General features: G+C 40.1%; 1 protein-coding gene across 1 annotated transcript in view; it reads right to left on the bottom strand.

Moving 5' to 3' along the window:
• Nucleotides 1-314: 314 nt before the first annotated feature.
• Nucleotides 315-13,520, bottom strand: part of LOC116321016 (collagen alpha-1(XXVIII) chain-like) — a 40,444-nt gene continuing 27,238 nt past the window's right edge. Inside the window, exons 23-36 of the mRNA XM_031740761.2 lie at nucleotides 13,224-13,292; nucleotides 12,629-12,697; nucleotides 11,931-11,999; nucleotides 10,588-10,656; nucleotides 8,683-8,751; nucleotides 8,477-8,545; nucleotides 8,310-8,390; nucleotides 7,567-7,602; nucleotides 7,452-7,488; nucleotides 6,730-7,287; nucleotides 3,342-3,628; nucleotides 3,083-3,257; nucleotides 1,417-1,611; nucleotides 315-1,256 (exon numbers count right to left, since the gene is read on the bottom strand). Of these exons, the coding sequence (XP_031596621.1) occupies nucleotides 1,249-1,256; nucleotides 1,417-1,611; nucleotides 3,083-3,257; nucleotides 3,342-3,628; nucleotides 6,730-7,287; nucleotides 7,452-7,488; nucleotides 7,567-7,602; nucleotides 8,310-8,390; nucleotides 8,477-8,545; nucleotides 8,683-8,751; nucleotides 10,588-10,656; nucleotides 11,931-11,999; nucleotides 12,629-12,697; nucleotides 13,224-13,292 (1,791 nt within the window). The 3' untranslated portion in view covers nucleotides 315-1,248. The remainder of the gene's footprint in view (nucleotides 1,257-1,416; nucleotides 1,612-3,082; nucleotides 3,258-3,341; nucleotides 3,629-6,729; nucleotides 7,288-7,451; nucleotides 7,489-7,566; nucleotides 7,603-8,309; nucleotides 8,391-8,476; nucleotides 8,546-8,682; nucleotides 8,752-10,587; nucleotides 10,657-11,930; nucleotides 12,000-12,628; nucleotides 12,698-13,223; nucleotides 13,293-13,520) is intronic.

Here is a 13,520-nt window from a genome sequence, read left to right as displayed (position 1 = left end):
TTTTATATTCAGTCTATGAAAGCCTATGTTAACGTTCATGTCTGAACGATTAACCATCAAGAACCATGAACTGCTACGCTCAAAGCAACCTTTTATCGTATTACACACAATTTGGCTTTATTATGAGCCTTGATGAACCGTTGAATCGACGCACTGATAACATGAAACATGTTCCAAATTTTAAACATCCTCAGTCAATATGTTTCTACTAATAATATTAATAAATACTACAAATGGCGATGTTAGGACACTTTTTATATGATCAATTTTGGGATTTTTAGGAAGGCTTAAATAAAATATAGACATTGGGAAAGAATAAAAGTCAGCTTTATTTTAGAAAAAATACCCCCATACTCCAAGTCATGTTCATACAATGATGTTGGTGCATTTTACACATATTAGAACTGATTTATCAAAAACGTTTGATATTAAATGATGACCATGTAGCACTTAGTACAGTATGTATGAATGCAGTCAGTATAGCCTAGCAACAAAGACGGGGTGTTCAACAGTAGGTTTTCTGCTCATACAGCAGACGTCAGTTCTGACATCAGCACTTGTTACCCAGTAGAGGGCAGTGTGTGTGAGTACACATGTATGCGTGTATCTCCATTATTGTTACAGCTTGTGAAGTGAAACGGTGTAAACATTTTTCATTCAGTAAATCTAAGAAAAAACACATTCAAATGCTCAAAAAGATTCCATAAAGTTAGGAATCATATATATATATATGAAAAGAAAGAAAAAACTATATTTGATTGATACAAGGGATGAGAAGCTTCATCTCAACTGTGTGTTTTTAGTTTTTTGTGAATATGCACTAATAGACCTCAGAGTGATTGAGTAAGGAAATTAAATCCATATGGCAAGTCATGAAGCACTGGAGTTATTAGTTATAGTCCATCTTTTCACCACGTTTGCAGCACTCAGGCTTTGTATGAAAAAAATGATCTGTGGGTATGTCAAGTCCTCTGGAACTCCTAACACGCTACGAGCCAGCCCTCATCTGTATTCCTGAGAGAAGACGGATGATCTCCTGCACTATCTATCCATGCTACGTTCCTTTTTTTTAACTGTAATTACAAGAGATCCTGGAGGAGGAGGCAAAAATGTGGAGATGATACAGAACATCAGTGTACATGTATATGCCTGAGAATTATGCAAAAACTTCACATAACACTGTGAAAAATGGCTGGTCATAGCTGCCCCTCCTTGAAATGTAGGCAGATGTGTGACAGATGCCCTCACTCAGCCACCTGGAAAAAAATATATGAGGAAGTCAATACTCCCAAACATTTGGATCAAATCAGAGTGACATAGCCTCAATATTTCAGTCATGAAAAAGGCAAATAAAGCAGCAAGGTGTGAAAGACATAAAAGACAAAAATATGGCTGACATAAATCATGAGAGCGTACCGGTTGATCTGACTTCCACACATGTCCTCTTGCACTCCTCCTCTGTGTCAAATCGGTTTTTGTTGCCATTGCAGCCTCCGTACCAGAACTGGGCACATGCGTTTGCTTGTTTGTCATAGTACCAGCGGATGCTGTAGTCCCTGCACGTGCCTTGGTCCAGAACCAAGCCACAGCGGGGGTCCAAGGGGACAGTCTCTGCAGGAAAAGATGTCATATGAATGAGAGAACTTGTTTCCACCTAATCTAACCTCAGAGTGGCCCTTTCTGCTCCGTTTCTTCACCATGCTGTCAGAAAAGAGCAGATTCCACAAAATCAGCCACACTGCATCAAAAATAATTGGCTTCCCTGTTCTTCACCTTGCTGCGCACACAGCAGAAAGGCCACATCAACGAAAGCTGCTCCCTTTCTGCAGCCTGTACTCAAAGCACACTGGACTGGAACTCCAATAGAGCTTCATCTACTCCATCAGGTGTCATCACACCACATTTGTAGTCATCTCAAAACTGAGATGGCTGACTATTCGCTTAACCCCCCAGTGTCACCATCCCTTATCAGCACTATACTATACTGCTATCAGCACTATACAGACAAAAATATAACAGGGTGCAAAACACAGAAAACATTTAAACATGAACGGATTATTATTTGGCTGACACCTAGTGTCATATACTGAAATATACCACCCCCATACTGAAGGCAGAGGTTTGGATTTTATCTGATGTCATAACTAATTTTCTGTGCCATTATTCATTTCTGTTGTTGACATTAACATCTGTATGCAGGTTGTTACAAAAAATATTCATGTCACAAAAACATACTGTGGCCATGAGGTGGCGTATCATTTTAGGTCCATTGGCCTATTTTAAATAATTCTGAAAACTGCCATTAGTCCAAAGTTATTAAAAGATAAAGAATTTTCCTATTATGTGATAAATAAAGTATTATCCTCCTCTCGTGTCTTTAATTAAGGATATTGTACATTTAGAAAAAAAATAGTTCAGTTATAGCGTGACATATCATTTTAACATGTCAACTAGCTAGCTAACTTATTACTAACCTTTAGCTCTATTTAACCTTGTAAATATACTACATTGATTGTAACACCTTGGGCCACAGTCACACTAAGAGTCACACTTTATTGGAGTTTTCCAGAAGAGTTGAAACAGCTGCAAAGGTTTGGCCAATGGCTTTTATCCCGTCTTCCTTCTCTAACCCCAACCAGTCGTGGCAGATGGCCGTCCCTTCCTGAGCCTGGTTCTGTCGGAGGTTTCTTCCTGTTAAAAGGGAGTTCTTCCTTCCCACTGTCGCCAAAGTGCTTGCTCATAAGGGATCATATGATTGTTGGGTTTTTCTCTGCGCGTATTATTGTAGGGTCTACCTTGAGGCGACTGTTGTTGTGATTTGGCATTGTATAAATAAAATTGAATTGAATGTCATATTAAACCCTATTGTTTATGAATGAAATATCAATCGAGTTCATATGTATGTGAGGGAAGATACACATAGTATGTGTATTGTCTTTTAAATATTGAGGTCCTGACTGAATTTTTGCTCATAGTATGTCTCTGCAGTGAGGGAATTTATTTATTTTGGATCTCTGTAATAAAAATTATTTTCCTCATAAGAAAGGTAGAAAAGTAGAGCAAAGTATTGGACTTCATATACCTTTGGGAAGAACTGGCCTTGGTACAGGTACATACTGTACAGAAACACCGGAGGATGTTGTAGTTATGCTTGGGGATGAAGATGATGATGATGATGAAGAGTGTTCCCTGGATGGAGAGAGATGTTTGTCTGAGGTGCTGTGGGTAAATGTGTCCCCACGCTGCACCCCTCCTTCCTGTTGAGGATAAAACCAGAAACCAGTCGTTAGAATAATACAGTTGTGTAAAGTACATATAAAGATGCATTCTTGTTTTCATACATGTACTCTGTTGGATCCTTTAATCCCTTGCTGCGTGGTCTCTATTGTTCCTCCATGGTTGTGTGTGCTGGTGCCAGTGTTGATACCAGTCTGACGTCCATTCTCTACTTCCGGTTGGGTCACAGGCCTGTACCCATAGCCACCAGTAGCATACTTTCCATTGATTAAATTTTTGTTCCCATTATAACCATTGTTTCCATAGCCGTTGTAGCCATTAGTTATTCTGTTATATATTAGGGCTCCATTCTCATCTTCACAGAACTGGCTGACCAGCTTGGATTCAAGGGCTGTGATACAAAGACACAGAAGTTAGGAACTAGGAAAAAGTGATTTAACTAATTACTGTTTTATCACTATTCGCCCCCCAGACATAGCATAATAATTTTTAGGAATTATTTTCTGTTAAATTTCTCAAAAACTATCAGATGGCTTTGCATTAATTTGGTACACAAACAAACATACAGGTCATATGCAGAGGTAGAATACTAATATACTTCATTTAGTGCCAGTAACAGATAAAACTTGAAAAATAAACATCCGTATCGCCCATGCCTTTATAAAGCTTTGCCTTCTGCTAATTATCAGATTTCGGTTTGTGAACACACTACATTCATTATAATAATGCCTACTTTTGCTCCAGTAACGTGCAAAGCTACAGTGAAACCGAACTGGCTAAGTGTGCAAAAGTACAGTAGCCGGCTGGTTTAGGCTAAGCTCTTCAGAAGTGTTATTGAAGATAAATTTTGCTGAAAGTGTGACAGTTGTAGCAATGAGATACATTGTTTCTACATAATCCATTATTTCTTCAAATTGTCACTCACATCAACATATAATGCCAAATTATGGATTGCCATAGACAGTAGGGGTAACCACAAACTAACCAACTAACAGTGGAAGATCAGAACACTAATGAGATTTGAAATCACTATGAAGTTATTCTGCCTAGATTAAATAATAGTAAGTATGTGTGACTTGCATATCTGTAGTTAGACTTGGTGCATTGTTAATAAAAAAAAGTAAATTTAACGATAGGGCACATAAACGTGAGCTAAATAGGTGTCTAAAATAGCCTGTATAAGATATAAGTTAAGATATGATTTTTTAAATAATATAACACAAAATTGTAGATTTCAAGGCGGACAAGCACTTCACTCTTAAAATATAAATGGATCCATATGAAAATGGAAAAATCTATTTTTAAAAAATTGGTTCACTAGAGGCGGGAATCACCAGGCAACTCACAATACGACATCCCTAAGGTGATCCTGGGGACATTTTGTGCCATTATGGGGTTTTTTTCATGCTACTTTGGCTGTGCTGAATGAATTTGCCAATTTGCCAGAGGATATTACTTTATTTTAATTTTAGAATTCTTGTCTCAGTTCCTTAAATTAGCTTAAAACGGCTAAGCTACACAAAAATGCCACATTTTAACCAAAGGCCAAAAAATGCCCCATTGAAAATCACTGAAAATACAAGTTTGGATCCCACATTTATTTTGACATCAACTCACTCATTCCTTTATGTTTTATTTTTTGGACTATGTGCCTTCAAATTTTAATTTTTATATTTATCCACCAGGTGGCGCTTCTTTTTACCAAACAAGACATTTCACACTTTCTGTTTTCTGCAGGGGTGCTTTGCTACTGAAATTATACAATGAGTAACCTTTCAGCTTCAAAGATATCTCAGGAGCAAGAAGCAAAACAAAATTGGACTTTATTTTGGTTCTCACTCAAGTAGCTTATGCAGCTGCACTACAGCCATGGTTAGAGGTATTGCAGTAGTGCAGGAGCATGGCAAGACTACAGCACACAGGAGGCTCTGGAGTGTGAAGATGGCGCCTCATACTCCTCTAAGGACTGAGACTGACATAGAGAAGGCCTCAGAGTTTGAAACAGCCCACCTGGAGTCCAACTCTGACTCATCTGAAAGTGAGCATGGAGAGGAGATGGCTGAAGCAGTGACAGGATGAGCTTCTCCATCTCAATAATTTGGTCTCCCACAAAGCCTGCAACGCTCTGCTACATCCCAGCAGCCAGAGGTTTGATCCCAGGACCTACACACCATGCCACCAGCTATGCACTGCTGCTGATGAATGAAGTCCTGTAGCAAATAGTGGTCATGACAAACCTGCATGGGAAACACTCAGTGGCTTATGTGGACACAGAGGACCTGCAGGTTTATGTAGAGATGCTCATTTTGGACGGTGTTCACAAAAAATCAATCAATTCAAATTTGAAGGGTGCTGCTGCAAACCCCTCTGATCAGCAAATGTAAGGGCAGTGTGAGTTTTGCACGGACAGAAAGAGAACAGCTGGCTGCACCACGTGGGACGCTTACATGCAAACACCACATTCTGTCCATTTGCAGCCTCTGCTCCACCTCAGCTGGAGTCCCTCTTCTTTAAAGGGTTAAAATCCATAAACTATAATTATATGTATATTTCAGGTTGAAGTAGTTTTAAAGACTGTGTCATTTAAAGTGGAAAAAAGATTACTATGTCATATTTTTACAGCCATTTGTGGGAAGGTGTCATTTTTATCCTTAGGGCAAAAAGAGTCAGGGGTCAGGTAGATCAGGGTGTCCAACTCCAGGCCTCAAGGGCTCACCCTGGGTCAAAACACCTGGTTAGTTCATTACCAGGCCTCTGGAGAACTTCAAGACATGTTGAGGAGGTAATTTAAATTACATTTATTTAAATGAGCTGTGCTGGATCAAGGAAACATCTAAAACTTGCAGGACTCCAGCCCTTGAGGCCTGGAGTTGGACAACTAAGGGATATTATCACAATACTTCAAATGATTCTTCACATTTTGCGAAGAATGCAGCTGAGTATAACATATATTGAGATTTTTCAAATACAAGTTATGTCCTCAAACTTTGTCAGTATCTGTTTTATCCTATAAGATAAAGTTATCTCACTTAATTTTTTTGCTGCAAACTGAGATTGTAAAACATACCAACACTGTCACTAAAACCTGACATAAATGTTGCCACAAGACACAATAAGTCTGCTATCAGTCTGCAACTGAGTGGGGTTAAGTTGGCAATTGCATGCAATCTGTTCCAGATATTACAGCAGTTAGCTGTAATAAATCACTGAAAATTTATGTTGCTTTTTACAAAGACATCATTCCTGTTCTATAGGAATATAATCAGAATACAATCAGCTGGCAGCTCAACTCATTAACAAAGACTCATATTAAAGGACTAATTCATTTAATAAAATATTGATATTTGGTTTTCAAAAATATCGCAGTATTATCCTCTATCGATTTTTTCCCCCACCTGTAATGTTCCACAGATTTTGTTTTCTACAATGTGATATTAGTGTGGTGGTTGAAAAATAACAAAATAAAGTGTAAGTAAAGAAAATGCATCTTACCTGGCAGGGTGTTGAAGTCATCAATGAGGAACATGTGCTCCGTGTCTGGATCAGATGCGATTAGATTCAGCTCTTTCAGGAACTCGGCCTGCGTTGGGTCTGAGGTGTTAACGATCCCCAGGGCGAACATCTCAATATTGGCAGCGTGTGCTTCTCGCACAGCTATATCCAGCTTCACTGGTTCTCGCTTGTCGGTTTGCCCATCAGTAATCACAATGGCCACTTTGCTTACTCCCAAACGTGAACTATGGAAGACCTCCTGCGTAGCCTTGCGGATAGCTGTACCAGTGTAGGTGCCCTCTCCCATATATAGGATGTTTCTGATTGCATTCTTGACATCCTGTTTGGTGACATAGCGGGCCAAGTTGAATACAGTTCTCACCTCCAGGCTGTACAGGACCAGGCCAATCCTGGTGGCGTTTCGGCCCACTGTTACCCGGTCCACTAATGCATTCACAAAGTCCTTGATGATTTCAAAGTTCTCAGGCCCCACACTCTCTGAGCTGTCAATGACAAACACCAACTCCATAGGCCTCTCCTTACACTTGATCCCACATCCTAGAATCACATCACACCAACATATGAGATCATGGAGGAAATGTCACATTGATGAATTCCAGTCTGTGGAACTGAATACAGCACTTTACAGATAAGATGACACTGTGGCTTCGATTGAGAAACTAAATCTACTACAATATTTGTGCTATCAGAAGATATTTTACCACAGATCTCTTTGATCAATCGAATGACGTCTTCTCTCTGCAATGAATACACAATATAAGCATATGGCTAATCACAAAAAGTAAAACGATACAGATATGAACATATGACACTCACAGTGAGGCCAGCTTCACCTTTGGCACCGACTCGGCCCTAGGATCAAAAATATTAAACAATATTTATTCACAAACTGTCAGTCTTGATGCATTCTCAATCACCCAGGTAAGTAAATCTCCAAAAGTTGATTCTGTTCATCTGGACGTAGCGTTTTCAGTGGGAGAAACGTTTCGTCACTCATCCATGTGACTTCACAAGTGACTTCTTCAGTCTCAGCTGACTGCAGGTTTCCCCAATTCAATGATGAGGATGTACACATCCTGGACAGGGAGAAACACTGGTTTGAGCGTGGAGTCAAGGAGGCCATTTACGTGAAAAGGGAAAGACCATCTCTGAATCGAGGAGGGGGCCTAAGGGTACATCTTTCGCCATCTTACAATGCTGTGATTGCAGCCATTCCCCAACTCTCTGTGAATGGTACTCATGGCCATTGATCAGTGGTCTTTGATCAATGGTCATGAGAATTTGCATGATCATGATGAAGGAACTGACCTCCCAGCCCATTGTTCCTTCATTGGGCTGGTTTCACATTTCTCCCACTGAAAATACTATGTCCAGATGAACAGAATCAACTTTTGCAGACAAAGTGTTTCTGCAAATCTCCCAGTTCCATTTGGCAGACAAATATCAGTAGCGATAACAAGCAGCATAGGAGCAGGTTCAGGGGTTGGAGCCCTCTTCCCAGCCATCACAAAACAGAACACAACAAACGGAGACATGAAGGAATCATTAGCGTCACTCACATGTTGCCCAGGGGTTCCAGGGTCTCCTACATCTCCTTTGATCCCCTTCAGCCCCCTCTCCCCTGTCAAACCACGATCACCCTGTTGCACACCACATTGCAAAACATCAGCAGTCAAAGAATTGTTAATGCTCAAAACATTCAGTCCCACGCAACACAGTGACTGACTTTAGCTCCAGGAAAGCCTTCTCCAGGTATTCCTCTTGGTCCTACCACACCCTGGGCCCCCTGTTCACCCTGAATCAAACACACAAGGCAGTTGTGTTACAGCTTGTGACAGATACTTACAGACTTAGGTAGTATATAGAGCCCTGGATGTCTTGACATTTTACAGATATGTGAATGTCTATAAAGGACAATAAATCACAGCCTACCTTTGGCCCTTGAACTCCTTGCCCTTGAGGACCTGTTGGCCCAGGTGGACCAGGTCTCCCAGGGTTACCCTGCAAGTCAAAACATGTTGCTTGTATAACTACAGCTCAAGGTCAGTTACAAAATACTTACAATGTGACAAAAAAGCAGATTTGTAATTTATGAAAGAAATTTTTGTTACAGCCATACAAATGGCACAGTTACTGCGGTCAAGGCAGCAGACCTGCTGACCTGCTGTTCACATAATTTTACAGGCTCCACCTGTGGGGAGGTGTAGGCAGGGAGACACCTGTCAGGTGGAATGCTATTAAAAAAAGCCGACAATACTCTTTCTTCCTTCAAGTGAAGGAAAAGCCTTTTGCTGTAGTCATGACTGAATGTCAACCAGTCATGACTACAGCAAATTCAAGTCATGTGCAGCTACCAGTTATCATCAAACTCCAAAGTGAATTCAGTAATGTGTTTTCTCTTGTCTGTGTGTTCAGTATTAAAGCTTCAAAGTTGGCAAAATATCCTTAATTTTTCTTGAATGGCTAAAAAAAGAAAATAAGTAAAATAAGATTACTGATTTTGATTAGAAAACAGCCACAACTCAACCTTGCACATGCATGTGTGACATCTGTGCACGCCTCTACTTTGATTGCTTTGTTGTCTGTATGCTGCTATGACAACTTGATTTCTGGGCTGCAGTGCATCTGTGAAAACAGCTTAATCCAAGAAATTATCTGATGTCATGACCCACTAAAAATTTTGACTGTAATACGTTTCCTGTTTGGGTTGCCTTCATAATGTGAGAAAAGGCAATAGCAGCTATATATACCACATGTGCAATTAATAACTCAACTCAACAAAAAATTAACTTTATCTATAATGAGTATGAAACACACTTTGTATTCTTGTGATAAAAAGCAGCAACTTCAAGGTTACCAGTGTTGTCGTGAATGTTTCACATCACCATTTTCTCAGCACGGATAAGAGCTGACATGTGTCACTGTGCTCTGCTTTCCCATTTTTTCCTGTTATTTGAGTCTTCAATTAAACCCTGAATACTGCTGCATGACTATGACAGAGCTCGGACATGCACAGACAGTGGCCTGAAGCCTGTGGGGAATCTGGATGTGATATGTGAGGACGTGCGGGGTGCCGGGTGTTGTTTTAGTGAGGCCTGTTAGGCCAAGTGTTTCTCATCAGACACATATGTCTGTGGAGATTCACACCCTGCACCCATGTGTCACAGTGCTGTTGGAAAAATCACGATAAATGCCACCAAAAAATGAACAGGCAGCCCGGTTGTGGGCATGTTTGCACAGAAGATAATGCACTGTGGATTTTTTTTTTTCAATCTGTTATTCTTCAGAGAATGTAACTCAGTCACAACCATCTGGCAGTACTTAGGAGAAATTTGGAAAAGGCTCCTCACAAGTAAACACCTTAGAATGTTGTCCTCGACTTATGTTTCCATAACCAAATAAAAAACCAAATAAAAATCCATCCATCCATTCGCTTCCGCTTATCCTTTTCAGGGTCGCGGGGGGCGCTGGAGCCTATCCCAGCTGTCATAGGGCGAGAGGCAGGGTACACCCTAGACAGGTCGCCAGTCTGTCGCAGGGCCAACACACAGGGACAGACAACCATTCACACTCACATTCACTCGCACATTCACACCTAGTGACAATTTCGATTATCCAATTAACCTATCCCCACAAGTTGCATGTCTTTGGACGGTGGGAGGAAGCCGGAGTACCCGGAGGGAACCCACGCAAACACGGGGAGAACATGCAAACTCCACACAGAAAGAATAATATAATAATATTTCAAATAATAATAATATTACAAAACAGGTAAAAGGGAGTTGCTTCAAATAGAAGAGGTTAAAGATTTGAAAAATGTAAAGGTTTTAAATTTACCAGAGGTCCTGGGAGGCCTTCACCTGGAGGTCCTGGTAAACCAGGCAACCCTCGAAATCCAATATCGCCCTGCAAAGATGGATGCACAGCAAAGATAGATGAACACTGACAGCACAGCAATTTACAATCTGTCAAACAAACTCGTGCACCGACTAAAATCTAGTTTCCCTTAATTAGCTTTCCTAAACAAATGACCAAATCTTTCAATGGTGAGATAATCTCACTTATCTTCAGTGCGGATTCAAACACAACTTGGAAATTAATCTTACTAGGACTTGACAATGGCTTTGGCTCAATATTTAAATTCTGACCTCACAGAAAGAACCATCTGTGTCATATAAGGTTTACATCCTACAAGTTTTTCGAAACATGGGACATTATTGATTGAATTTTGCATTCAAACCAATAATGAATTCCATAATGTTTATAAACAGTGACTAACTATCATCACAATACAGTATGACAGATCCAGGCATACCAAGAGCTTTGCAGACCGCATGTCTACATGTTATAACTGTATACTGAACCTGGGGGCAGCGTCACAAACAGCAACAACTGTTAATGTGGGTTTCTCTTCTTCATGTTTGTGCTGTTGCTGGTCCTTTAGCATAGTTTTTCCTTCTCAGTGTTGCCAAGTGTGTGCTGATAGGGTATTAATAATAATAATAATAATAATAATAGATTGCATTTATATAGCGCTTTTCGGGACCCCTCAAAGCGCTTTACAATACCACTATTCATTCACTCTCACATTCATACACTGGTGAAGGCAAGCTACAGTTGTAGCCACAGCTGCCCTGGGGCAGACTGACAGAGGCGAGGCTGCCATATCGCGCCATCGGCCCCTCTGGCCAACACCAGTAGGCGGTAGGTGAAGTGTCTTGCCCAAGGACACAACGACCGAGACTGTCCGAGCCGGGGCTTGAACCGGCAACCTTCCGATTACAAGACGAACACCCAAGTCTTGAGCCACGATCGTCTTGTCTTATTGTTGGGGTTTTTCTGCATTACTGTTTTGTCTTTACCTTACAATTTTAAGCACATCAACTGTTGTTGTAATTTGGTGCTATATAAATAAAATTGATTTGCAAATGGAACTGAATTGATTTCACATAGCTTTAATGTGTAGACATATTTTTCAAATGACTATGTAGACCTGTAAATTACCAACACATCACTATACTGAGACCTTTGTACAAACCACAAAGTCTGCTGGAAAGTGTGGAAACCTACTGTAACCTTACTATAATTCTCAACTTTTTTTAAACAAAGACCCAACCTTACACTGACATTTGAAAGAAATGCACACTAGAAAGTTCCATCTTATGGATCCACGTTCTCACCTTCGGTCCAGGAATGCCCACTCCCTCAGGCCCAGGTTCTCCTGGAAGTCCAGGCAGCCCAGGAGGACCCTGAAAAAGCAAAAAACAAACTTAAGTATGGCTTTCCAGAAAGAAGAGTAAGTTGATATTGTACTCTGAAACAAGCAGAGTATAATACTTGAAATTGAATAAGAAATTGTCTGGCTTTTAAAAAATAATGCAATAAAACAGGATTTAATGTGTAACAATTGGAACAGTTAGCCCCACAGGGGGATCTTGTTACCTTTGGACAGCACCAGGTTAGCTGCTTCTCATTGTTCCCGGACTTTATGCTAAGCTAAGCTAAGCATCTGGTTTACAGACCAAACAGTTGGTATCAATCTTCATATCTAACCCTCAATGAGAAAGTAAGATATAGTAAGTGATTTTTTCTTGTATTTTTTAAGGCACCACCTTTATTCTTACTGCCCTTAATGCAAATCATGTTCATTTCATCTCCCTCTGGTTTAAGTTAAAGGAAACATACTCAGGTGTAAGGGCCACCTACTGTAAAGTTGGGTAATAAATGTCTCACTGATTGATAGAGGGTTGGAACTGAGCGGTAGCATAGGAAAGACAAATGCTAGATGGATGGAGGACTAGATATAGTGTGCAGATGAAAGGTATGGCTGTACAGATTTATGAGGAGACATATGTCATTGTCTAAATCAGCTCCTCACCATGGGGCCAGGATAGCCATCTCCTTTGGGACCAAATGGACCTGGAGGGCCTCGATCCCCTCGGTCACCCTACAGGAGGCAGATACATATGAATCAATAATTCATTCATACAAAGGATACAAAGAGATTTATAGACTTGCAAAACAAACTAAAGTGGAATGTGCACATAAATGGACACATATGCCCTCTGCTCCTTTGCTTGGTCCCTTATATTAAGTATTGAGCAAAACATAAAAACAGGTTGTAGCATTTTATTAGCTGAGATTTTCAGCAAATGTTAGCGTATGGAAAGCATGACAGGATGTACAGTTGTGCTTCCCATCCTAATTTTTGACATATTCTCTGTTCTTTCTAGATGGACTGTAAATGGCCTTGATGATGAAAGCACACACATGTGTTTCCTGACCTGCCTCTCGTTACTTGTTTGATTATTGATTCTTTCCAGATTTGGACACACTCAGCACAACATGTTTAAATGTGTTTTTTCGAAAATCTGACTCATGCTTGTTTCTACAGGCAGGCACCCAATAGAAATGCAATACATATTTATATGTGTATTTTTTTTTCAACCAGAGAAGAATAATATCAGTTTTACCTTAGGACCAGGAAGTCCATAGCCAGTCTCCCCAACTGGACCAGGAGGACCATTTGGACCAGGATCACCCTACAACACATTTTTAGTAACAAAGCTGCCCTTAGTACAGAAGGTTGTACATAGATGTACAACATGGATGTTGTACATCTAATATAAAAAGGTTAACTTTAATAGACACTATATATACAATATAAAATGTAGAACATTTTAGGACTGTGCTGTTGCTACTTAGAAACAAATTAAAGACTTCTACCACTGATAATATTGTTTAATAATGGGTTAATGCTACAAACTAAA

The sequence above is a fragment of the Oreochromis aureus genome, linkage group 23, assembly GCF_013358895.1.
Source record: "Oreochromis aureus strain Israel breed Guangdong linkage group 23, ZZ_aureus, whole genome shotgun sequence".
In the NCBI taxonomy this organism is placed as follows: Eukaryota; Metazoa; Chordata; class Actinopteri; order Cichliformes; family Cichlidae; genus Oreochromis; species Oreochromis aureus.
The sequence above is the reverse complement of the archived record's forward strand: the minus strand, read 5'-3'. Positions and strand labels throughout refer to the sequence as shown.